At 44.0% G+C, this 24704-nt stretch overlaps 1 protein-coding gene across 1 annotated transcript in view; it reads left to right on the plus strand.

Moving 5' to 3' along the window:
• The window catches only part of CCDC3 (coiled-coil domain containing 3), a 56606-nt gene extending 39763 nt beyond the window's left edge, over nucleotides 1-16843 (plus strand). The window contains exon 3 of the mRNA XM_081023846.1: nucleotides 12496-16843. Within this exon, the coding sequence (XP_080879972.1) occupies nucleotides 12496-12771 (276 nt within the window). The 3' untranslated portion in view covers nucleotides 12772-16843. The remainder of the gene's footprint in view (nucleotides 1-12495) is intronic.
• The last annotated feature ends 7861 nt before the right edge of the window (nucleotides 16844-24704 follow it).

Here is a 24704-nt window from a genome sequence, read left to right on the forward strand (position 1 = left end):
GTAATGTGTAAAAACAATAAACACAATACAATAGGTATTAAAGCCACCCTTGGGACTGTGGCTCTGCTAAGGTGCTGAGACTTCCATTAAAGAACCACTTGGAGGAGCAGGAATGACTTTTAAACTAATATAATGTTGCGTAAGCAATTGTGATGCATTTGTGCCCTGAATCTTTGTCGGTAAAGCTGAGAGAATTCTCATTTGCAAGCTGTTGCTTTGATGGGATGTTATCAAGTCCACCAGTTTCAGTCTGCTGTGAACAAGGTGGGAATTCCACTTTGCCAAGCAAGCCTATTTCTAACTAACAAGGTCTCCTTTTCAGTGCGTTGCCTTCTTTCCTGTTGTCAGGCTGAAATGATGTTCTGTTGCAGAGAAAGGTTTCCAGGCACAGACCTTTCTGTTCCAAGCTTCCTCCAGCGTTCTTACTGTATGACTGTGACCTCAATCCACAGCATGTCCGTTGCACCTTTGAGCCCTTTAGCAACTATCTAACAGATGGGGCTTCTCCGCAAGGATTTTTCTGGTTTGGGGCTTATGTATTTCTGATTTCCAAGCGCAGCATCATAGACATCTATTTCTTTACTGATAAATTTTCTAAGTATTGTATACATCTAACACCACTAGAATAAACAGTATGCGACTCAATTTCAGTAAAGTGAAATTGGTTTTTGTTAACTGTGCTTGTTTGTTAGATCCTCAGCAAAAGCAAACAATTACTACCTATTCCCAGCACAAGACTTTTGTCCATCCCTTGCAAAGCCCTCCACACTGCAGCCAGTCGTTCTGTCTTTGACTCTCATTCTCCCATGACTCCTGCCTTTCTCACGGTACCACCCTAAATGCCACAAGTCCTTTGCTCGACATCTTTGACCTCTTTGCATGGAACTCATCCCTTGAACGTGCATCTTTTGGATAAGGCTTTTGCTTAAGCTTTAAGCATAATAACAATAACAATATACCCTGCTCATCTGGCTGGAACTCCTTGACACAAGGAAAAGGCTGTGGCAAAGAATTTCCAAAGTTGGATAGATATCTGTAGAAAATAACGTTAGTATTCTTTCCAGGCTTCCTTTTCAGGCTGACCTCAGTGGCAGCAGGTGCTTGGGAAGCCCAGAGGGGAAGATGGCTGGGCAGGTGAGCAAGGAAGCAGGCATCCCAGAGGAGCTGCAGAGCTTTAGCAAGGTCTAAGCCGGGAAGGAGCAGCAGTTTTGGCAAGAAGGAAGGGGAGGGGTGAGCTCTAAGGGGAGGAGATGTTTTTGGTGAGGTGTAAAGGGAGGAGGGAGTTTGGTAAGGGGAGTTGGTGGGCTTGTGGGGTGCAGCCCCTGGTACAGAATGCCCTTGGAAGGGTGAATGAAGGAACTCCCATGTTTCTGATAAGTCAGGGCAGTCACATGGAAAACCACACCAACTATCATTAGTGTAAACAGTTCTCTACTGAGGTTTATCTTTATTGAGCTAAGTGAACTCCTCCTCCCATACAGCGACAGGAAGATACTATGGTGTGCATCCCTCCCTCCTTTTACAGTGAATGACATGGGAGAATTTGGTGCCAAACTATGAAATATGAACTGCCATGGGGCTGCTTGTCTGTGCGCATCCAATGAAAAAGTGGCACACTTCCCTTCATTTTAGTTCCTAGAGATCTTTCTGTCCTGATAATCACTTTTCCTTGTGTTCCTGCCTTCAGATATTGATTGCATAAACAAAATTCAGGACTGCAGCATGCTAATGGGTTGTTGAAACTCCTGGTAAAGCCTCTCTTTCCCTCTCTCCAGGTTTCTTCATGATGTGATAATTGCAAAAACATGCACAAGTGGTGCACAGCAATCATCCTAAGCAGAAAATAAAGCATACGCAAGTGCCAGCCTGCTCTCAAGGCAGCTTTACATGTCGTAAACCATATATGCTCAAAGGGCCATGGCAGCCACCTGGGGGAAAGTATGTGCTTTGTACCTGCAGCAAATTAAACTAATAAAGTACTTGAAAAAGCTTTTAGGGATGAAATTTGCTCTGTAAAATGGTGAGGCCGGGAAACTATGTTCTACCAACTTGAGATTAACCTAGCACAAATTCAAAATAGGCTCAAAGGGAATCCACTTGGGCTCTGTGCAAATCAGATTACAGTGGTACCTCGAGTTACAGACGCTTCAGTTTACAGGCGCTTCAGGTTACAGACTCCGCTAACCCAGAAATAGTACCTCGGGTTAAGAACTTTGCTTCAGGAAGAGAACAGAAATCGCGTGGCAGCAGGAGCCCCATTAGCTAAAGTGGTGCTTCAGGTTAAGAACAGATTCAGGTTAAGAACAGACCTCCAGAACGAATTAAGTTCTTAACCCGAGGTACCACTGTACTTGCTTCCTTTCACATGGCTCCTGAACTATAAACTGGATTTTAAAAGCGGAGGGTAATCTTCTAATATTGTGCTTTAAATAGTATACCATTTCTCTCTGTACAAAGGTGCTTATTTCTTTTTGAAAGCATTTTTAAGAACAAGAGTTCACCCAGAGAATATACCTCTTGGAGAACTCTCCAGCATTCTGAAGACAACAGTAGCAACATATAATGGGGGGGGGGGGGTATCAGAAATACCCTGCATGCCCATGCACACACTGAAAGCAAGCTTCAGGGGACTATGGAACCATGCAGACCAACCCCCCCCCCCTTGCAGCATTCATGGAGGAGGCCCAGGGTTCGCTCTGATTGTTTAGAAATACACAATCGCTTTGAGGTCCTCTCCCCTAGCATGGAAGACAAAGAGCAGACTCCATTTGAGGATCTCTCCCTCATTACAGTCGATCAGGTATATGAAGACGAGCAGCAAAGTCAGTCCTCAGGGAATGTGCAGGCGACCTTGGAACGGACAGCTCACGGAAGAACCCCGACCAAACCTAAGAGGAGGCGTGTAGTGGTGATAGGGGATTCCCTACCGAGGGGAACAGAAGCAGTGATCTGTGGGCCTGACAAGATGTCTCGGGAAGTGTGCTGTCTCCCCGGGGCTAAGATCCAAGATGTAACTGAACGACTGCAAGGAATCATAAAACCCACTGACAAATACCCTTTCCTCTTGGTTCATGTGGGAACCAATGACACTGCCAGCAATAGCCTCCAGAAGATCAAAAGAGACTACGAGGCTCTGGGCAGGAAATTGAAGCAATTAAATGCACAAATTGTCATCTCATCTGTCCTCCCAGTTGAACGACGTGGCCCAGGGAGAGAGGGGGAAATAGTGGAAGTGAACAGCTGGCTTCGCAAATGGTGTAAACAGGAACGGTTTGGATTCTTAGATCACGGACTGCAGTTTCTTGAAGATGGACTTCTGGCAAGCGATGGGCTGCACCTCACAACGGTTGGGAGGAATGTTTTTTTTGCCAAAAATCTCAGAAACCTCATCAGGAGGGCTTTAAACTGACTAATGTGGGGGAGGAAGACAGTGCTCCTGAAGGTAGGAGTCTATCAATTGATGAAGATGATCATCCAAATGTCATAGACCAAATGGGGCAAACAGCACGCAGACCTAGTGGTGGGAGGAAAAAAATCCTTAAATAAGAGACACGGGGGAATGATTAATGGACTTCAATGTCTGTACACTAATGCGCAAAGCATGGGAAATAAACAAGATGAGCTTGAGCTCTTGGTACAGCAAACTAAATATGACATAATAGGCATTACTGAAACCTGGTGGGATAAGTCCCACGATTGGAATGTAATAATGGAGGGATACAATCTATTTCAGAGAAACAGACCAGACAAGAAAGGAGGAGGAGTGGCGTTATATGTCAGGGATGTGTATACCTGTGAAGAGATCCAAGATTTAGAACCTCAAAGCCAAAGTGAGAGCATTTGGGTCAAAATTAAGGGAGAGAAGAATAACAGTGACCTCATTGTGGGAGTTTACTATAGATCCCCAAGCCAAACGGAGGACATAGATGATGCCTTCCTGGAACAGATGGCCAAGCATGCAAAAGGAAGGGAGATAGTAGTAATGGGGGACTTCAATTACCCGGATATTTGTTGGATGTCAAACTCAGCCAAGAGCATAAGGTCAAACAGATTCCTCACTGGCCTTGCAGACAACTTCATTGTCCAGAAAGTGGGAGAAGCAACAAGAGGAACAGCCATTTTAGATCTGGTCCTAACCAATGTTGATGACCTGGTTAGTGGGGTAGAAGTGGAAGGATCATTAGGCGCGAGTGATCATGCTCTTCTGAAGTTTACTATACAGCGGAAAGGAGCAGCCAAGCATACTAGGACTCAATTTCTTGACTTTAAGAAAGCCGACTTCATAAAACTTAGGGAAGTGCTGGGTGAGATCCCGTGGACAGTAATACTAAAAGGAAAGGGAGTTCAAGATGGCTGGGAGTTTGTTAAGAGGGAGATAGTAAAAGCACAACTTCAGGCAATACCAATGAGACGGAAACATGGAAGGTGCCTAAAGAAGCCAGGGTGGCTATCTAAAGAACTTTTAACTGAGTTAAGATTAAAAAAGGATGTGTACAAGAAATGGAAAAGGGGGGAAACCACCAAAGAGGAATTCAAACAAATAGCCAGCACGTGTAGACACAAAGTCAGAAAAGCTAAAGCGCAGAATGAACTCAGGCTTGCTAGAGAGGTTAAAAGCAACAAAAAAGGCTTTTATGGGTATGTTCGTAGCAAAAAGGAAGAACAAAGAAACAGTGGGCTCACTCAGAGGAGAAGATGGTGAAATGCAAACAGGGGACACAGAAAGGGCTGAACTCCTCAATGCCTTCTTTGCCTCAGTCTTCTCCAATAAAGAAAACAATGCCTGACCTGAAGAATTTGGAGCAAATGATTCAGCAGAGGAAACACAGCCCAGAATAACTAAGGAGATAGTACAAGAATACTTGGCTAGTCTAGATGTATTCAAGTCTCCAGGGCCAGATGAACTGCATCCAAGAGTATTAAAAGAACTGGCAGATGTGATCTCAGACCACTGGCAGTCATCTTTGAGAATTCCTGGAGAACAGGCGAAGTCCCGGCAGACTGGAGGAGGGCAAATGTTGTCCCTATTTTCAAAAAGGGGAAAAGAGAGGACCCAAATAATTACCGCCCAGTCAGTCTGACATCAATACCAGGGAAGATTCTGGAGCAGATCATTAAGCAAACAGTCTGCGAGCACCTAGAAAGGAATGCTGTGATCACCAATAGTCAGCATGGATTTCTGAAAAATAAGTCATGTCAGACTAACCTGATCTCGTTTTTTGACAGAATTACAAGCCTGGTAGATGAAGGGAACGCAGTGGATGTAGCCTACCTTGATTTCAGCAAGGCATTTGACAAGGTGCCCCATGATATTCTTGTAAAGAACCTGGTAAAATGCGGTCTTGACTATGCTACCACTCAGTGGATTTGTAACTGGCTGACTGACCGAACCCAAAGGGTGCTCATCAATGGTTCCTCTTCATCCTGGAGAAGAGTGACTAGTGGGGTGCCACAGGGTTCTGTCTTGGGCCCGGTCTTATTCAACATCTTTATCAACGACTTGGATGATGGACTCAAGGGCATCCTGATCAAATTTGCAGATGACACCAAACTGGGAGGGGTGGCTAACTCCCCAGAGGACAGGATCACACTTCAAAACGACATTGACAGATTAGAGAACTGGGCCAAAACAAACAAGATGAATTTTAACAGGGAGAAATGTAAAGTATTGCACTTGGGCAAAAAAAATGAGAGGCACACATACAAGATGGGTGACACCTGGCTTGAGAGCAGTACATGTGAAAAGGATCTAGGAGTCTTGGTTGACCACAAACTTGACATGAGCCAACAGTGTGATGCGGCAGCTAAAAAAGCCAATGCAATTCTGGGCTGCATCAATAGGAGTATAGCATCTAGATCAAGGGAAGTAATAGTGCCACTGTATTCTGCTCTGGTCAGACCTCACCTGGAGTACTGTGTCCAGTTCTGGGCACCACAGTTCAAGAAGGACACTGACAAACTGGAACGTGTCCAGAGGAGGGCAACCAAAATGGTCAAAGGCCTGGAAAAGATGCCTTATGAGGAACGGCTAAGGGAGCTGGGCATGTTTAGCCTGGAGAAGAGGAGGTTAAGGGGTGATAGGATAGCCATGTTCAAATATATAAAAGGATGTCACATAGAGGAGGGAGAAAGGTTGTTTTCTGCTGCTCCAGAGAAGCGGACACGGAGCAATGGATCCAAACTACAAGGAAGAAGATTCCACCTAAACATTAGGAAGAACTTCCTGACAGTAAGAGCTGTTTGACAGTGGAATTTGCTGCCAAGGAGTGTGGTGGAGTCTCCTTCTTTGGAGGTCTTTAAGCAGAGGCTTGACAACCATATGTCAGGAGTGCTCTGATGGTGTTTCCTGCTTGGCAGGGGCTTGGACTCGATGGCCCTTGTGGTCTCTTCCAACTCTATGATTCTATGATTCTATGTACACTTTCTGCCATCTATGTGCTTTGTTAATGTGCTCTAAGCATGTGACACCCATCCCCATGAGGGAGGATGACGGGCTCATTCAGAGCACCCCCCCACCAGGCAAAAGAACTGGGCATGCATAGAAGAACCCTTTCATTTGCTGGCCATGTGTGTGGTGGTCACTGGGAGCAGGGCTCACAACCCTCTTCCTTCTCACGTGTTTCACCTTGCCTGATTATAGGGCAATTGTAAAAACTCACCAAACTTGTGTCTGGTCTCCCCTTTTGCCAGGATCTGGGCAGAGGCAAAGACAAATTGGCTTTTCCAATGCCATTCTGATGGTGGTATTTATTATAAGGTGTCTTCACAACAGAGCTGTGTACAAATCACTGGCTTAAAGCACTACAAGCTTATTCTTTTTTTCCAACTTGGACCAAAGCTAGGTTGGGAAAAATGAATCAAAACATAGTATTTCATTTAAAACATGAAAGGATAGATACAGAAAAATGTGGATTTTGTTTATGTCATGTGTACACTGCTTTCCAAAGCAGCAGTTGGAGCACACTGGATTCAGAGTAAATGGGAGCATGAGCACAGCCTAGGAATGAGAAATTCAACCCTGTAAAGTGGGGAGATAAATATCTGGTTTATGGCTCCTTTTTCTGAGGGAGAGACAGCCTGGGAGAGATCCCCAGAGAGAGTCACATGAAGATCTGTACTCCCTGATCCCCAAACCTGGGTATGAAGTCAAAGAGATAATGTAGTATATCTTTTTCTGTCTTGGTTCAAAGAGTGAACTGGAACAGGTTTCTCTCTCACACACAAATACACCTCAAGAACATTCTACAGTGTGCCTTTTAAGCAGACTTAAAGGTTTTGGTGACATACAATCTGAAGGTAATGCTACAGTCTAGCCTGTGGCTTACCAACATTGGCAGCAGCAGCTGCTGGTTGCAGAAAGTCTGTTCCATTCGACTCAAACTGCACAGCGTGCAACAGAGAAGGTAGCTCTGTATGTGTGAGAGCGTGGAATATATATGCCACAATCTAATTGTTCATAAACTGTATCCCAAACCTTTCATTGTGCACACACACACAAACACAATTTATTTCCCAAGGCAATTCTAGGATTACATGTCTCAACAAATAGATATACATATAACGAAAGGCATCAACCATTTAGCTTCAGGCCTAAGCAGATGCACAGAAACATCCTTTCTCATGCCTGGCCCACTGTATCCCAATCACTAACGTCTCTCAGACTTGCAACACTGGAGCAAAGCTGAGAGATGACAGTTTTTAAGAGAATAAGAATCTTGAGACATCTCAAAAACCAGCCGATTGAAAACTTTTGTGGACTGAGTCCACTTCATCCGATGTTTATATTACAATTAATCTTGTTAACATGCTACAAGATTATTGTGCTGTGTTTCCTCAAGAGAATATGACTACCCCTCTGCAGATTTTCTTATGAGGCAAGCCTAATCCTTACTTGAAAATAAGCGTCACTCTGTTGGATGGGGCTTCCTCCGATGGAAAGACAGTAAGATTGCAGCCTAAGTGCGATTCTGACTGGAGTAGCCTTGGAAAAACAAATGACACATGACTCCTTTGTGTTTAAACTATTTAATGTCTCTTGACAATAATTCTATGAAAATAGAAAAAATACGAGAATAAATTCAGAACCTCCCCCCCCCAAAATTTTTTTTAATCTTGAATGTATGCAGTGGGTCTTTCAGCTTCTTTGCATTTAGTCTTACTAACCCTGCTCCCCATTTGAAATTATGGCCTTGGACCATTTTAATACTTCTTCTGCATTGAACTCAAACTCACCAGGCACTGAAGTATTCGAGTGAAGCAAATATCGTACTTTTAAATGAATTAGTTCTTTTTCTAGAGAGGTTTTTAAAAAAACCACACCAAAAACCCCAAAGCCTGCTGAACACAGTGCTTTTTAGATAATTTAAAAAAGAGTTTCTAGCAGGTTTTTATGAACAGAGGAGAGAGATGAAGGGAGAGTTTCTCCACCCCACAATTTTTCTTTTCTGCTGAGTCAGTGAATCTTGGTAAGCCAATAGGCATGCTAGCCAAAACTTGCAAATGATACTCACATTTTCCAGCAATATACACAGAAGCAGAAAATTATTGGGAATCCTCCAGCCGGAGAAACCCAGGAAAATAAGAACACCTCTCAAATGTTCCCTTCATTACAATCTTATAGAAAGCACTAGGCCATCCTTATAAATATATGGAACCGATTATTAATTTTTTGCATATAACCCACAAAAAGATCCAAAAGCTTCCAGTTGCCTTTGAACTTGATGCAGATATAAATCATCCTAAAGGAATACGATCTGAGAGAAAGAGACAGAGAGAGATTGCCGGTCAGGGACTGGCTGGATGCAGAGGGAGGCGCCACCCAAGGGAGCCCCCAGGGGAAGAAGGCTCACAGCTCAGATGAGGGGTGGGACAAGAAGGAGCAGTCAAAAGCAGAAAGGGGAGCAGGCAGGGAGGAGGAGGGCGGGAAGCGGAAGAGGCAACAGGGTGTAGTGAGCAGGAAGAGGCTGTGGCAGAGAGCCATCCAAAACCAGCGCTCTCTGAGAACATGCAGAGCCATGAGAGGCAAGGCGGTGGAGCCTCAGGCTGCGAGGGAAGGAACTAGGGGAGGAACCTCCCAAGGGAGGGTAGATCTCGAACCCATGGCGTCAGGTTCCAAGAAGGGAGACTGAGACTAAACATCAGGAGGAACATTCTGTTCGACAGTGGAATGGACTTCCTCAGGAGTTCCTTCCCCAGCAGCCTAAGTCTGAAATTTAGGAGCCTGCTTAAAATCTGCTGACACAAGCTTTCTCTGAGGGGCAATCCAGATATGTTGATGTATTAAACTGATCTGCTGATCTGTGACTTATTTATTTATTGATGCAATTTATTGTTGATTTTATGCTATTCACAATCATGGCCATTTTAATGTACGTTGGTAGTATAGAAGTTTTTGCAAATAAATGTTTATGGCAATTCTTTAAAAATAGCTTTATAGGGAGAGAACATATGTTTTATGCAGCGGGTTTAGAGGGGGCAAATTAACCTTGTCTGAGTCAGATTTTCCTTGAAATGGGCATGCATTGTTAGAAAATATTTGACAGATACTCTTGCGCGCGCGCGCGCGCACACACACACACACACACAGGTGAAACACCATGTCCTTGGGTCTTGCCTTCAAAGGCAGCGGCTGGAAGTAGTGGACGAAATGCAGAGCACTCAGAACAGATTAGTAATAGGGACTCAAATTGAAGTTGTCAACTGTGGATGGCAGTTCTGGCCAGTCTTTTCATACAAGAGGATTGTTAGCTGATGGTTCTTTTTCAAGGCAAACAAATATCTTGCCCTCCCCAACCCATTCAGCTTGTAAGAAAATATTACAAAACAATGAATGAAAAAATAGGCAGGATAACATGCAATTATTCATCATCACAGCAAGAGATTTGGGTTGGCACCATCTCTTAGCCAAAGGGTGCCTATCTGAATTGCTGAGAAATTGGTAGGAAGGCAGGCAGTAAGTGGGGGGCGGGGGGGGGGAGATTAAACTGTAGCATGAAGTATAAAACTGACTAAAGCACCACCAGCAGTAATTTTTCACACCTACACAACAGTTGATTAAATGTCACATGGCCAATACAGCTTAATATACTAAGTGTGACTTTCTGTTTTTCACACACACACTTTTCCAGAAGAATTCTCTCCCAGATTAATCTGGTTATAATGAGAACAATTAATAATGATGAGTTCATAGAACGGTACATCTCAAACTATTAAAGGGAATCACCAGGGGAATTTTGCAGTCTGGCACTTGCCTTGAAATGAAACTCCCCAAACTAGGGGTGCTGACTTGCCCCCCCAACTGAGGGGGCTGGCGCCACGTGACCTGTTCCACCTCCACCTGGCGCACCTGCCCTCGCCCGTCGATGGCGGGGAGTGTGGAGGATGAAAGTCACCCTCCATGCCCCTGGCCAGCGCTTGCCTCTCAACAGTAGCGGCCGCAGAGGGAGAGGAGTGGGGAGTGATTGTCACCCACCACAAACGGGCGAGTGCAGGCCTGTCAGATGGGGGCAGGAGGGTGATCAGGGGTGCCAACTTGAATAAAATATTTAAGGGGCCAGGCGAGTCCCAGCCTGCATAATCAATCACACGATATAGTGCACACACACCATTTGAATGGCAATGCTCATCAACTTGGGAGGCTGGCCCAATATTTTATTGGGGGGGGGGGGCAAAGTCCACTCAGCCCCTAGGAGTTGGCTCCTATGGCTGTTGCCCACCCTGGCAGCTTTTGCTGCGGGGGAGGGGCTGGGGTGTGGAACTGCCCCCTCTGATTGATGGCGTCAAAACACAGGGCGATTTTCTTTCTATATGTTGCTGGGCAGGAGGGGGAGAATTTAACTCTGATAAACTTTTGTTGTGCTACCCAAAGACGATGGCATTATCCAAAGAAGGAGAAGGGGGGAAAGCAGTTGCTACATATGCACTAAAACCATGATCAAATCCACCAAAATTTTCTTATTACACATAATAAAAAATAATTCTCAAATAAAATGTGCAAATTAGATCTCAGAGTCCCCTTTGCAACTGACCACCAGAATTTAACTCTGGGGTGCTGTTTACAGCAGCAGCCACATGTTCCTTGTAACATGCATTTCCACCTTGAATTGCACTACTATTTAATTGTGTGTGTGTGTGTGTGTGTGTGTGTGTGTACACATACATATTTAACAGGAAACTCCCTGAGAGCATGCCAGAGGAGTGCAAAATAAAAACAGAGAAAGAAATGAATCATATGGCAATTATAGAGAAAAGTAATACAGAACAGAATGAGTCACAGCAGTAGGTGGCTGCAGAGGTGGTTGCTTTGTGCTTGAGACACTGTTGGAGCATTTGTTTAATTTTTTGGCTATTAATACTCCCTATTTCACTTGCAAGTTGCTCTCAAAACCTCTCCTTACGGTGTAGTTTGAAATACTTTGTTGGCTCCTGGCCTGATTTCCCTCCAGGGGTCCCTGCGCTTTCCAAGCCTCTAAACATTGGGCTGTGGCCTCGTGGGTTCCCTTCTTCACCATTCATTTCCTTCCTCTTCTTCCTCTTTCTCCTTAGTGAATGAACTGAGAGCCCCTGAGGCTGCCACGCTGAGGAAGCCAAGTGTGGCGCAGAGCTGATCAGTAACTTTAGGCAGGCCTGGTGCCAGACTTTGGGGCCCCTCTGCACAAGGCTGCCAATGCCCATGTGGCTACACATTTATTCCCCCTGGCTGCTGCTGCTGCTGTCATGGCAGACACAGCAAAAATGTCTATGACCTGCCTTATGTTGTTGGCACCCTGTCGGTCTTGGGCGACAATGGAAGAGTGCACCTTTTCAGCACCTGCTGTGGCTGTAGAGACCGATGCGGGAGAGACATGTTTTATCTGCAGGTGGGGCAGATGAAGGCATCCGGTTGTGCTGATGCAGGTGTACCATGGCATTTCTTCTCTCTGTGCTCCTCCCAGCAGTTATTCCTCCTCTGGTCACAGCTGACCTGACCTGCTACATGACCTACCTGCCTGTCTCCAGGCACTGCTGCTGCCTTCAAGGGACTCCCGTACAGCGGATTCCCTTCACACCTCTAGAGCACATCCTTGGGGATCCTGCCATCTTCCATTCTGTGTTCATGACCAAGTCAGCATAGATGTTGCTGAGACAGGAGTGTGAACATGCTGGGAACGTGGGTTGATAGAGCACACCTTCGTCTGAGACCTGCCTGTAGAGTTATAAAAGCTATAGCTTTCATAGATCTATGGGCTGGAGCATGACATTTTGGGTAAATTAAAATGTCGAGTGGCTACTGTGGGTTGGAGTGGAGCTTGGCTCCCATTCAAAAATGCCACTGCCACCTTTCCATCACTAAAACAGATGGGAATCTACTGGGAGCTGGCTACAGAAGTATAGCAAATACAATAAAAGAACCCCTTTGTAAAAGAACAGGGTTGCCAGGATATGCCCATTGGTCCCCCCTCAACTGATTTCTGGAATTGTTTCTTAAAAGCAGTCATTCTGTGCATGTCATTTCAGCTCATGTGCTCTTCAGTCCAAAAAGCCTTGTTTGACGAAGAAGAACACGTGAAGCAGCTCCAGCAAAAGGTGGCCAGCCTGGAGAAGCGCAACAAGCAGCTGCGAGACCGAGTCAAGAAAGTCAAGCGGTCGCTCAGGCAATCCAGGAAGAACACCAGACACATAGAGCTGATCAACCGAAAGCTCAGTGAGAAGCTGTCCTCCGTAGGAGGCCAGATCCCATATGCTAACTCCTTAAAGCAAGCAAACTCTCATGCTACCTACCTTAAAGTATAAAGCCAGGTTTAGTGCTCCAGGCAGTGATGCTGGTGACTTCACAGCATACACCTCACCTCTCCTCTCCTCTCCTCTCCTCTCCTCTCCTCTCCTCTCCTCTCCTCTCCTCTCCTCTCCTCTCCTCTTTTCTCTTACAGCCCAGAAGGGACATTATGAGTTCAAGACCATCATTGACTGTTCTATGTTTATGCATTTAAAGTCTGCATAAACATGATGGTCCATATGCCATGTTCCTCTGAGGGTAATAAAAAAAAATCCAGTTGAGACAAATTGAGCGGATATGAAAGCTGCTTGAGTCTGGGCCCAGTGAATGGTCTGGACACTGGACCCCCAACATTGTCAGTTAGCATTTGTTGCTTTAGGTTTGGGCTTGGGAGACCACCAGAGAGCTGCATGGAAGCCAGTCTGAGCTTCCCAAGGAAGAGCAAGATATAGAAAAACATGTGCGCTCTGTCTTGGCCATGCAGACAGAAGTCTCAGCATGAACACAGTGATTTCAGTAAGACCTTGTGGCATGTGGTAAACTCTGGTTTCCAGACAAAGATAAGGGATTCTAATGTAAAATTAAAATGCAAACTTTCTAGTCCTCTTCCAACATTTCCAGAATGCAATCCAACTTTACTTAAATATATGCTGGCAATCAGAATATCTTTATCTCATAATAGTAATAATAACAATAATAATTGTCCAGTAGCACCTTATAGACCAACTAAGTTTGTTCTGGTATAAGCTTTTGTGTGCATGCACACTTCTTCAGATACCTTTCGTGTGCATGCACATGAAAGCTTATACCAGAACAAACTTAGTTGGTCTCTAAGGTGCTACTGGACATTTTTTTATATTTTTATATTTATTTCGACTGCGTCAGACCAACACGGCTACCTACCTGAATCTGTGTCTCTTAAAGTTTGTTATTATTACCCTTAAATCTAATTGACTGATACACCATGATACCAATCATAAAGACTACCCATTTTTTTTCCATTCACCTTAGAAGCCATCCACTTTTACCTTTAACACCTTAAAATTAAGGGGGGGGGACCCTTAATAGTTTTCATAGGAGCCAACTCCTAGGGACTGAGAGGTCTTCGCCCCCAATATCTGAGCCCACCCCCAGCTAATGGGCATTGCCATTCAAATGGTGTATGTGTACTGTGTCATGTGATTGATTATGTGGGACAGGGATTACCTGTCCCCCCTCCAAATATTTTATTCTAGTTGGCCCCCCTGAATGCTTTAAGGGTGGGGTGGGTTTTCCCCTCCCATTTATTTCTGCAAAGCTTACCTTCAATGCTAATCAATTTAGACAAGCTGTTTAAATGTTTAAATAAACGTGCAACTGTGATTTCCTTCTCCACTGCAAGGAGGGTCACTCCTCTTTTTCAAACATGGCTCTGCTTGCGGTTCTGCCATCATGAGGCTGCTGGGCAGCTTCTGCCAGCTACACTTAAGGTGCTCTCAAACTTCCACCAGCAGACTCTTGAGCTGTGAGAGTCATTCTGCAAATCTGTTCTAAGCATGCCAATTGATTAATTATAATTCAGTCTGGTTAGGAGAGACCTCAATTGCAAATGAAATAAATCTCAAAACACTATAGACCATCTGGATCTGATCCTTTTCAAGCTGTACCAGATCATTTGGCTCAAGCAAGAACATTCCACGTTGGGATGTAGAGACTTCAAAGCTCTTCACTGTGTGCAGAAGAGAATACACAGGTCTATTCTTTGTCAGCTAGAATGCTATATAGTTCTGATTTTGGGATAGCTCTGTGCTGGCTGGGTCCCTTCCAGCCAGAAGAGCAATGAACTGGAGGAGGTTTGATTGAATGAATGGATCAATGCATATCCAGACAGCCACTTGGAGATGCTTTTGGCTGAGGCAGTGGGAAAGGATGCAAAGGCTGTAACTCTTGTCCAATTTGTCCACTGGTCCCTTCACCCACCTTCTCCTACCTGCTGTAGCATGTCTGATGTATAAATTTGCAGGTTTATTCCACAGGAGGAGAATTGGTGGGGTATGTCTAGGTTGCAGTTTGGCAAACCTTTCAGGCTGCTGACAAGTGACTTCTATCCAGGCTGTGGCAAGGCCATGAAAGCTCCATTATGTTCTGTACACTTGATACCCGTATCATAAGGGCATTAAAATTAAGGTGGTTTATATATGTACATATTTTTAAATCATATAGAAAGTATTTTTATTACATATTTCCTATAGTCTTAATTCCACAAAATATGAAATGGGCTTTGATTTTTTTTAATTAAATTTGTGAACATTTCTATGTGCTTTCTTGACTAGGCAATTCCATTTTTCTTCATCGGGCAACTGACATGGATTAGAAATTGTGTTATTACCTATATGGGTTTGGGTTAAGGTAGCATTCCTGATGGCTGACAAGAATGCCAGCTTTCTGTATGTTACTTCAAAGCACAGTGAACTCATTGGCGGTTAAATTGACCTGTGTAAGAGCAGATGCCATGAGCAAGTAGGAAAGAAAGCAGAAGAAGATGCTCTGAATGTTTTCCCCACTGGAAAAGATATTTAATGCATATTTGGTTACACAATCCAGTGTTTATGCCATATTTAGGTCAAAAGCTTGCAGAGCTGGTCCAACTGACGATAACTTTGATAACCGTTTGACAGGACTTGCATTGCATGAGCAATTTCCAGCTATCCTTCTACACAGAATTGCAATGAATAAAGACAATTCCCCAACACTCAGCTCCAGCATGTTGAGAGGCAATTATAATGAGAAATAGGCATTGTGTGCCCAGCACTATAGAGTGGTTCCTTCGAGGCAGAAGTCCAAGGCCCCACTCAGTGAGCAAGAGGGCTCTCAAACACAACACAGATGGCTTACCACATTTTGAAGTAAGTGAAGTAATACATATTACCATTTAAAGGGGATACCTCCTTAAGACAAAGGGCGGATCTACACTCGTGGGTTAATAACATTAAAATGCATTATTACAATGTGACATGTGAGGGCGCTGCAGAGCAGTGAGGCAAAAGTAAACCACCATTAAACGCCTTAGAAGATCATTGTGGTTCTAGCCAGAGTCTGAAATTACTGAACTTCACCACTGGTTTTGTGTGGAATTTGCATGCCCTCAATCCTAATGGACTGCTTGCACAGAAGATGACCAGTCTGAAGTGTGTGTGAATCTAGCCCAAAATCTGCAGCTTTACATAGACCAGAGTGAGACCCTCATGGGCCTCATGGACAACACTTAGGCTGCTATGCGAGAATCAGTGGAGACTGAATACTTGGCTTTTTCATACATAGACCACACACAAGCTACTGCATATTTTTTGTCACTTCTTTAAAAACTTTCAAAAATAAAAGCTCATTGCAGATGGATTCTGCATTACCCCGCAGTGTTCCAATTTGAAACAGATGTAGGTATTCCCAGCAGGGTGAGGTGTATCCACACCTGCCGAATGGCATTCTAGGTGGGTGCATATTAAGATTGTGATTGCCACTTCGTTCTTCATTCTCCTTTGGCTTGGGCAGGGAAGAAAAGACAAGGATAACCCAACCTGGGCATGTGGGTTCAAATGCCTACCAAGTAACCCCATCCACCCTTGAGGACGGCAGGATCTAGAATTAATCTAGATTGAAAGCAGCATGTTGAGAATGAGCATGAACGAATCCAGATTGAGAAAAACATCATTTTGTGCTACAAACTGGTTAGTATGTACACAGCCCTAGTATGAATCAGCAGCAGTTTGTTGCAGTATATTCTGAATTTCAGTGTTAGACACTGACTTATTTTAGAGTATGAAGCTTTCACAATTGACTAATTCTGGAATATAAACACTGCAATTCATTTTCATCACAAGCATCAAAATTGCTTCTCCCTTATCTAGCACAACTTGAGTTGAAACTTTAATTCCTGGGAGTATTGACTTGATGTTGCCTCAACATGAAACCTGTAAATAGTTTTCACCTCAACAACAATATAATTCACAGAAAACCACTGCCATATTTGGTAATTATGTTTATCAAATGCTATAAAATAAACTTCTTTTCTGTGCTCATTATTTAAAGAAATAAACATTAATACTTTCTGTCGTGTCCTTTCCAGTCTCTCTTTAAATGTTTTCTGTGTTGTCCACTGAACATTTGTTTTTTAAAATACATGCAATGGCCCCAATTCAGAAAATTAAGTCAGTTGCAGTCAAATCCCACTGAAATCCATAGGAGAAGCTAGTCACATTGAAGGCACTATTGAAATTAGTGAGAGAAGTTAGTCACAAATAGCTCTAGTCACATCATCAATGGAATGGAAGTACAGCAGTATTTTGTGTTCCTGCCTGTCTGGAACATGGGAGCTTTGGGTGGCTGGTCAGCTGTTTGCACAACTTGAGCTTTGTGTCCACATCTAACCAACTGGTCATCATCCGTTCCCAGTAAGGTCAGCTCTGATGGCACATGGAATTGTACTGTGAAACAGTTTGTGCAGTCCTTACATTTACAAAAAACCCTCTTTTTTTACAAGTCTTCTGTCAATGGGAGCTAATAATGCTTACATTAAGTACCAACAGGAGTTGCTAGAATTTAATAGCAACAATTCAAATATGATTCTCTTCAGTAAGACTAAACAAGTTTTAGAGTTGTCATGGCAGGCTTAGAGGATGCACCAGTCAGAAAACTAAGCAAAACCTTTTGTTTTTGTTGGTGAGAGACAATAAACAGTAACAGGGAATGCCTGACTCCACCCAGCTACAACTAAGTACCTATTTATCTACTTGCACTGGTGTGCTTTTGAACTGCTAGGTTGGCAGAAGCTGGGACAGAGCAGTGGGAGCTCACCCCATCACAGGGATTTGAACTGCCGACCTTCGGATCAGCAAGCCCAAGAGGCTCAGTGATTTAGACCACAGAGCCACCTGTGAAAGCTGTGTGTTGACAAACACCGGCTCCCTCGGCCTGAAAGTGAGATGAGCGCCACCCTCCACAGTCACCTTTGACTGGACTTCACCATCCAGGGGTCCTTTACCTGACCTACCTTTACCTTTTACAAATAAGTGATCAAACTAGTGATTAAATTATAAATTGGCACTATCCACATATGAACCAAGTGGTTTAAGTATTCTACTGTGCAGGCCAACTACTTCTGCCTTTAAAATATTTGTTAATTGTTAAACATTCACTGCAGTTAACAGCTGAGAGACTGCAGCTGAAGGTGAGATGCACCAGCTCACAGATCTCTGTCTGTCACCTTTTTTAAAGCTTACATTGAACATGAGGTTTATTTAGAGGGAAGAGATATATACACAATCCAGCTTACTGGAGGGAGAGGAACGTCCAGATTTCTGCACAAACTTTCATCTCCAGCATATGAGATTTGCAACTCACCAGAAAGAGTTGGCGTGGCCTGCTCTTCTGCCTTTAGTGTAAGTTTGATGTATGGGAAAACAGAAAACACATTTTTAAAATGATATTAGCATTTGCTAATATCTGCTGATCAAACTGCTGCTAAAGACAAAGCTGCAGAGGCGAGTGGAAAAGCTGGCAGCCCTACAACCTCACCTCTGTGTAGTGCAGCAAACAGGTGGGTGCATCTGGAAAGTGCCCCTCTCATCAGCATGGGGTATTCAAAGATACACTGCCATTCTACATGGATGTTCCAGTTAGCTATTCAGGTGTCAAGAGATCAAGCCTCAATTAATTAGTCCAAGCCATATTTAACCAAAGGGACGCAGGTGGCTTTTGTTCTCCAAAAGATCTTCCTAAGAAGTAGACTGGCAACATCCGCCTTTCCTTTCCTGAACGCTCATGAAGTAGCAATGGAATACAATTTACATGAAACAAAATAGAAGTGGGGCTCCAAATGACTGGCTTATTACAGCATTTATTCTGATTGGTTTGCAGGAGATTAGACAATGTTGGATATTTAATGACCATTAAATTCTGAATTGTTTGTGATATTAAATGACAAGTGTTATCCCATACTTTCCAGTTCACTTTTCCATTACTTTACCTATCACTAAAAAGTCCAATCTTCAGGCAAAGAGTGTTCGTTACACAAGACCTTCCAAACAACTATAATTGTGCAACATGAATTTGTTGGCTTGTGATTGAATCTTGCCTGTAAGATAGTGACAGTCTGGAAGTACCCACAGAGTCCTATTGATGAATTTATTTTAAGTGAAATTGAGCAACCCTTGCCACATTACTATTCCAATTTAACAGCCAGCAGTGTGCAAGACAAAAAAGTTACTTTCGGGGCTGGATCTATCTTATTGGCCATCATTTGTCCATCTGTTCTTTTAGTTTGGAAATCTTCCTGCTCCAGGCCATCAGAGCCAGTCTACTGGACCATGCATATGGCTAAGGAGCCCTGCAAAGTGAAGAGATCATCTTTTCTCCAGGTAGTTGTCAAGCTGAAGGTGTTTGCCTATGAGCAAACGGATGTTCCTGGAGCCAAGAAGAGAAGGCACAACTACCAGGCAATATTCTGCCTTTGAGTCCCAGAATAAGAAAACAGACAAGAAAATTAGTTTTGCCTTTAATTGAGAAAAGACAAGGAAGGCTGGGGGCCAAATGGCATTTTAGGTGGGACTTCTGTGATTTGACCTCTGGGGTCGGACATAAGGCAGCTGTTGGGGCAGCACACTTGACTGGAGCAATGGTGATGTGGGGGTGCGAGTGTTTCTGTCTGTCTCAGGAGACAATGAAAGAGTGCACCTTGGGGAGTGAAGTCAAACTCTTGGAGAGTTACTGTGCCTGCTGTGGCTGCAGAGACTGAGGAGCAGGTGAGCAGGTGTGGCTGCAGAGACTGATGAGCAGACTGATGAGCCTGAGGGGCAGGTGAGCCCCGCCCCTCATAATCTATCACAAGACATGGTGCATGGACACCATTTGAATGGCAATGGTCATCAACTTTGGGGAAGGATGAGCCCCTCAAATATTTTATTGGGGGGGCTGAAGGGACATTGGGCCCTGGGTGTTGGCTTCTATGGATACAGGAAAGACATGTTTTGTTGCAGCTGGGGCAGATGAAGGCATCCAGTTGTGCTGCTGCAGGTGCACTATGGCATTTCTTCTCTCTGCAGTCCTCCAAGCAATCATTCCTCCTCTGTGGATACACCACCTGACTGTACACAGTAGAGTCTCCCACCAACAAAGGCAACCTGTAGTGCTTGTACCTTTCGTCAACCAGGCTGAACTTATAACTTGTATCAACCTGTGTTATTTTTGCTGTGTTTTCAGCACCAAAGTGACCTCTCTGGGACATAAGCCTGGGCAGTGTGTATGGAGGTCCTGGGCTGCCCAGACTTCAAGACCCCCCCCCCCAGCCTCTCTGATGGGGTCTAAAGCTACAGGCAAACAGTAGGTTGAACCTAAAGCCATGCTTTGCTTGGCCAGTGATAAATGAGGTGTGTTCCTGCAAGTTGCATGAGGGAGGTCTGCACAGGGCAGCCAAAAGGGTTCATTTCAGATGCCTCTGGACTACAAATCCTTGACTATTGGACATGATGGCTAGAGCTCAGGGAACCTGCTTTAATCAGGTTCCCAGCTGTGTGTGTGTGTGGGGGGGTCCTACTCATGCTCAAATGGACATGAATAGAAGCCCCATGCAGGTTTCCTCAGCACAAGACAGGGCCTGAGATGGGGGGTGAGGGTGCACACTGTGATACTGAGGGTGGGGCTTGTGTGTGCATCCTTGCCCCACCCAAACTGGGATGCCTGAACCCAGGTTGTATTTTGACCCATTTTGAAACACATGTGGTTGAACCTTCTGAAGCAGCATCAGTCAAGATGCTTTGCACCTTGTATGCCTCCTTCTGGGAATTCCGACAGCCAAGCTGGTGCCAAACATACCGCTCTGCTTTCCTTTGTTGTCTGGGCAGCTCAGGCCCTCCAGGGAGGTCACTTTGGTGTTGCTAACTTCATTCCCACAGGTGCACTCCATTGTCTCTTGAGACAGGTGGATGCCAACCATTATATCCCACCTTTTCCCCAAAAAGCTCAAGGTCCTGTTCACCGTACTCCTCCTTCTCATTTGATCCCCACAACAACCCTGTGAGGTAGGGTAGGCTGAGAGGCAGTGACTGACCCAAGGCGACCTAGTAAGATTCATGGCTGAGAGGGGATTTGAACTCCCAGCTCCTAGCCTGACACTCTAAGCACTTTGCCACACTGGTACTATGTCCTGATGCCCCAAATGTGTAAGGAGAGAGAGTTGGACGCCTGCAGCGGGGTGCAGCAAATGAAGAAGCGTTTCTTAGCAAGGAAGAGCCAACGGAGGAGCGCAGAGAGAAGAAACACTGGGGTGCATCTGTAATAGTCAAACTGGGCACCTTCATCTGCCCCAGCTGCAATTAAACGTGTCTCTCCTATATTGGTCTCTAAAGCCATAGCAGGCGCTCTAACTCTTCAGCAATCTGACTTCACCCCCAATGGCACATTCTTCTGTGTCGCTTGAGACACACAGATGCCAACTAATAAAGCAATGAGCAAGCTACTAAATGGGGCAATATAAGGATTTCCTCCCTTTTGCTCATAATTCTCCCTATCTAGAAAATATTTCCATACTTTTATTGCTCCCCCTTCCTCCTGGCATTCACTTTCAAGTCTCACAAAGCAATGTTCCAATCTGGTGTGCAGCAAAATTGGATTGTTGTCTGGGTGATGTATAATCCATCAGCAACATTCGCTGTCCCAAAAGTAATTAACAGGCAGTGCCAGGGAGAACAGTTAGATACTGGGTTGGATGCGGTGGGCACACTAAGGGAATGGTTGTGATTTCAAGCCTTACCGTCTATTATCCTGCAAGGATTTTTCTAACTGCATCAATCCACACCAAAAGAGCCACTGGCTGTATTCAAGAGCCTGCTGTTATTCCGGTTCCTCAGGGAAGTTTCAATGACATCAGCAGGAGAGAGGATGAAAATGACTGGATATTGCACCCCTGAAACAGCAGCCTCATCCTTGACATCTCATCTCATTAATCAATGGAGCTTAATCCACAGCAGGCGTGACAGCCCATCATGTCTCTCCTACTTGCGGTGGAGGAGTGTGCTGTTCCATGATTGCAGATCCATGTATTGATTTCAAACAAGTCCTCAAAGGAGGTTGCGGTGGGGGAGTAGATTTTTAATTAATCAGACACAGTATCATATGGCAAAGAACATTTCAGGTTTAGCTGATGAATCCAATGAAAATGAGACAGGAGTTCCGTGTGCCTGCTGGATAAATCGATAAAATTCATAATAGAGATAGGCATTAGATTTGGATTTTTAAAATGGAGTTTTGCATAAATTGGACTCCATAGCATAGGAAGGAATTGGCTAGTTCAGATGATGTAATGTTCATAATGCCCCACTGAGTACGGGGGTGTCCATGGGGTGTCTCTTCTGGTCAAAGTTAACTTTGTTATGGAAAAATTATTGATATTTGCAGAAGTTTGTGCACATTAGGTGAGGGGACTAACAGGTGGACAAAAAAGAGGCATAAATTCCAGGTTTGGAAGGACAAACATTATTCAGTAGTTTGAAGATCTGACACTAGTTCCCATTAACAATGAGCACAACCCATCAAGAAAGATAAGAATAATGCATCAATCCTAATCTAAACATATATAAATATTAAAGTAAATTGTGCACATGTCCAAATACATATCCAAATGAACTTGATAATGATGAGACACTATTTTCTGTAAACTGCTTAGACATAGAATCATAGAATCATAGAATCATAGAGCTGGAAGAGACCACAAGGGCCATCGAGTCCAAGCCCCTGCCAAGCAGGAAACACCATCAGAGCACTCCTGACATATGGTTGTCAAGCCTCTGCTTAAAGACCTCCAAAGAAGGAGACTCCACCACACTCCTTGGCATCAAATTCCACTGTCGAACAGCTCTTACTGTCAGGAAGTTCTTCCTAATGTTTAGGTGGAATCTTCTTTCTTGTAGTTTGGATCCATTGCTCCGTGTCCGCTTCTCTGTGTCCGCTGTGTCCGCTTCTCATATTATTATTTGGTCTATACATTTTGCTAAATGAGTTTAAAAGAAAGAATCCCTGATTCGCAACAAGCAATACTTCAGGCAAAATCATTTACCTGAATCCAGAGACCTGAAACTCATATAATACATCCAAGGAATGAAATATGTATAAATAAAAAAAATAAAAAAATAAAAAAATTGTCCAGTAGCACCTTAGAGACCAACTAAGTTTGTTCTGGTATGAGCTTTCATGTGCATGCACACTACTTCAGATACGAAATATTGACATTCTGGGCATCAGTGAACTAAAATGGACGGGAATGGGCGAATTCAGTTCGGATGACCATCACATCTACTACTGTGGGCAAGAATCCCGTAAAAGAAATGGAGTGGCCCTCATAGTCAACAAAAGAGTGGCAAAAGCTGTACTGGGATGCAATCTCAAAAATGATAGAATGATCTCGATACGAATCCAAGGCAGACCTTTTAACATCACAGTAATCCAAGTCTATGCACCAACTACTGGTGCTGAAGAAACTGAAATTGACCAATTCTATGAAGACTTACAACACCTTATAGAAATGACACCAAAGAAGGATAGGGGATTGGAATGCTAAAGTAGGGAGTCAAGAGATAAAAGGAACAACTGGCAAGTTTGGCCTTGGAGTTCAAAACGAAGCAGGGCAAAGGCTAATAGAGTTCTGCCAAGAGAACAAGCTGGTCATCACAAACACTCTTTTCCAACAACACAAGAGACGACTCTACACATGGACATCACCAGATGGGCAGCATCGAAATCAGATTGATTATATTCTCTGCAGCCAAAGATGGAGAAGCTCTATACAGTCAGCAAAAACAAGACCTGGAGCTGACTGTGGCTCAGATCATCAGCTTCTTATAGCCAAATTCAAGCTCAAATTGAAGAAAGTAGGAAAAACCACTGGGCCGGTAAGATACAATCTAAGTCAAATCCCTTATGAATACACAGTGGAAGTGAGGAACAGGTTTAAGGATTTAGATTTGGTGGACAGAGTGCCTGAAGAACTATGGATGGAGGCTCGTAACATTATCCAGGAGGCAGCAACTAAAACCATCCCAATGAAAAGGAAATGCAAGAAAGCAAAGTGGCTGTCCAACGAGGCCTTACAAAAAGCGGGGGAGAGAAGGTAAGCAAAATGCGAGGGAGATAGTGAAAGATACAGGAAATTGAATGCAGATTTCCAAAAAATAGCAAGGAGAGACAAGAGGGCCTTCTTAAATGAGCAATGCAAAGAAATAGAGGAAAACAATAGAATGGGAAAAACCAGAGATCTGTTCAAGAAAATTGGAGATATGAAAGGAACATTTCGTACAAAGATCTCCATAATAAAAGACAAAAGTGGAAAGGACCTAAAAGAAGCAGAAGACATCAAGAAGAGGCGGCAAGAATACACAGAGGAACAATACCAGAAAGAAATGGATGTCTCGTATACCCCAGGTAGTGTGGTTGCTGACCTTGAGCCAGACATCCTGGAGAGTGAGGCCAATGGGCCTTAGAATGCACTGCTAATAACAAGGCCAGTGGAAGTGATGATATTCCAGCTGAACTATTTAAAATTTTAAAAGATGATGCTGTTAAGGTGCTACACTCAATATGCCAGCAAATTTGGAAAACTCAGCAGTGGCCAGAGGATTGGAGAAGATCAGTCTACATCCCAATCCCAAAGAAGGGAAGTGACAAAGAATGCTCCAACTACCGCACAATTGCACTCATTTCACACGCTAGCAAGGTTATGCTTAAAATTCTACAAGGCAGGCTTAAGCAGTATGTGGACCGAGAACTCCCAGAAGTGCAAGCTGGATTTCGAAGGGGCAGAGGAACCAGAGACCAAATTGCAAACATGCGCTGGATTATGGAGAAAGCTAGAGAGTTCCAGAAAGACATCTACTTCTGCTTCATTGACTATGCAAAAGCCTTTGACTGTGTCGACCACAGCAAACTA

The sequence above is a fragment of the Podarcis pityusensis genome (assembly GCF_964106645.2).
Source record: "Podarcis pityusensis genome assembly, chromosome: 10".
NCBI lineage: Eukaryota > Metazoa > Chordata > Lepidosauria > Squamata > Lacertidae > Podarcis > Podarcis pityusensis.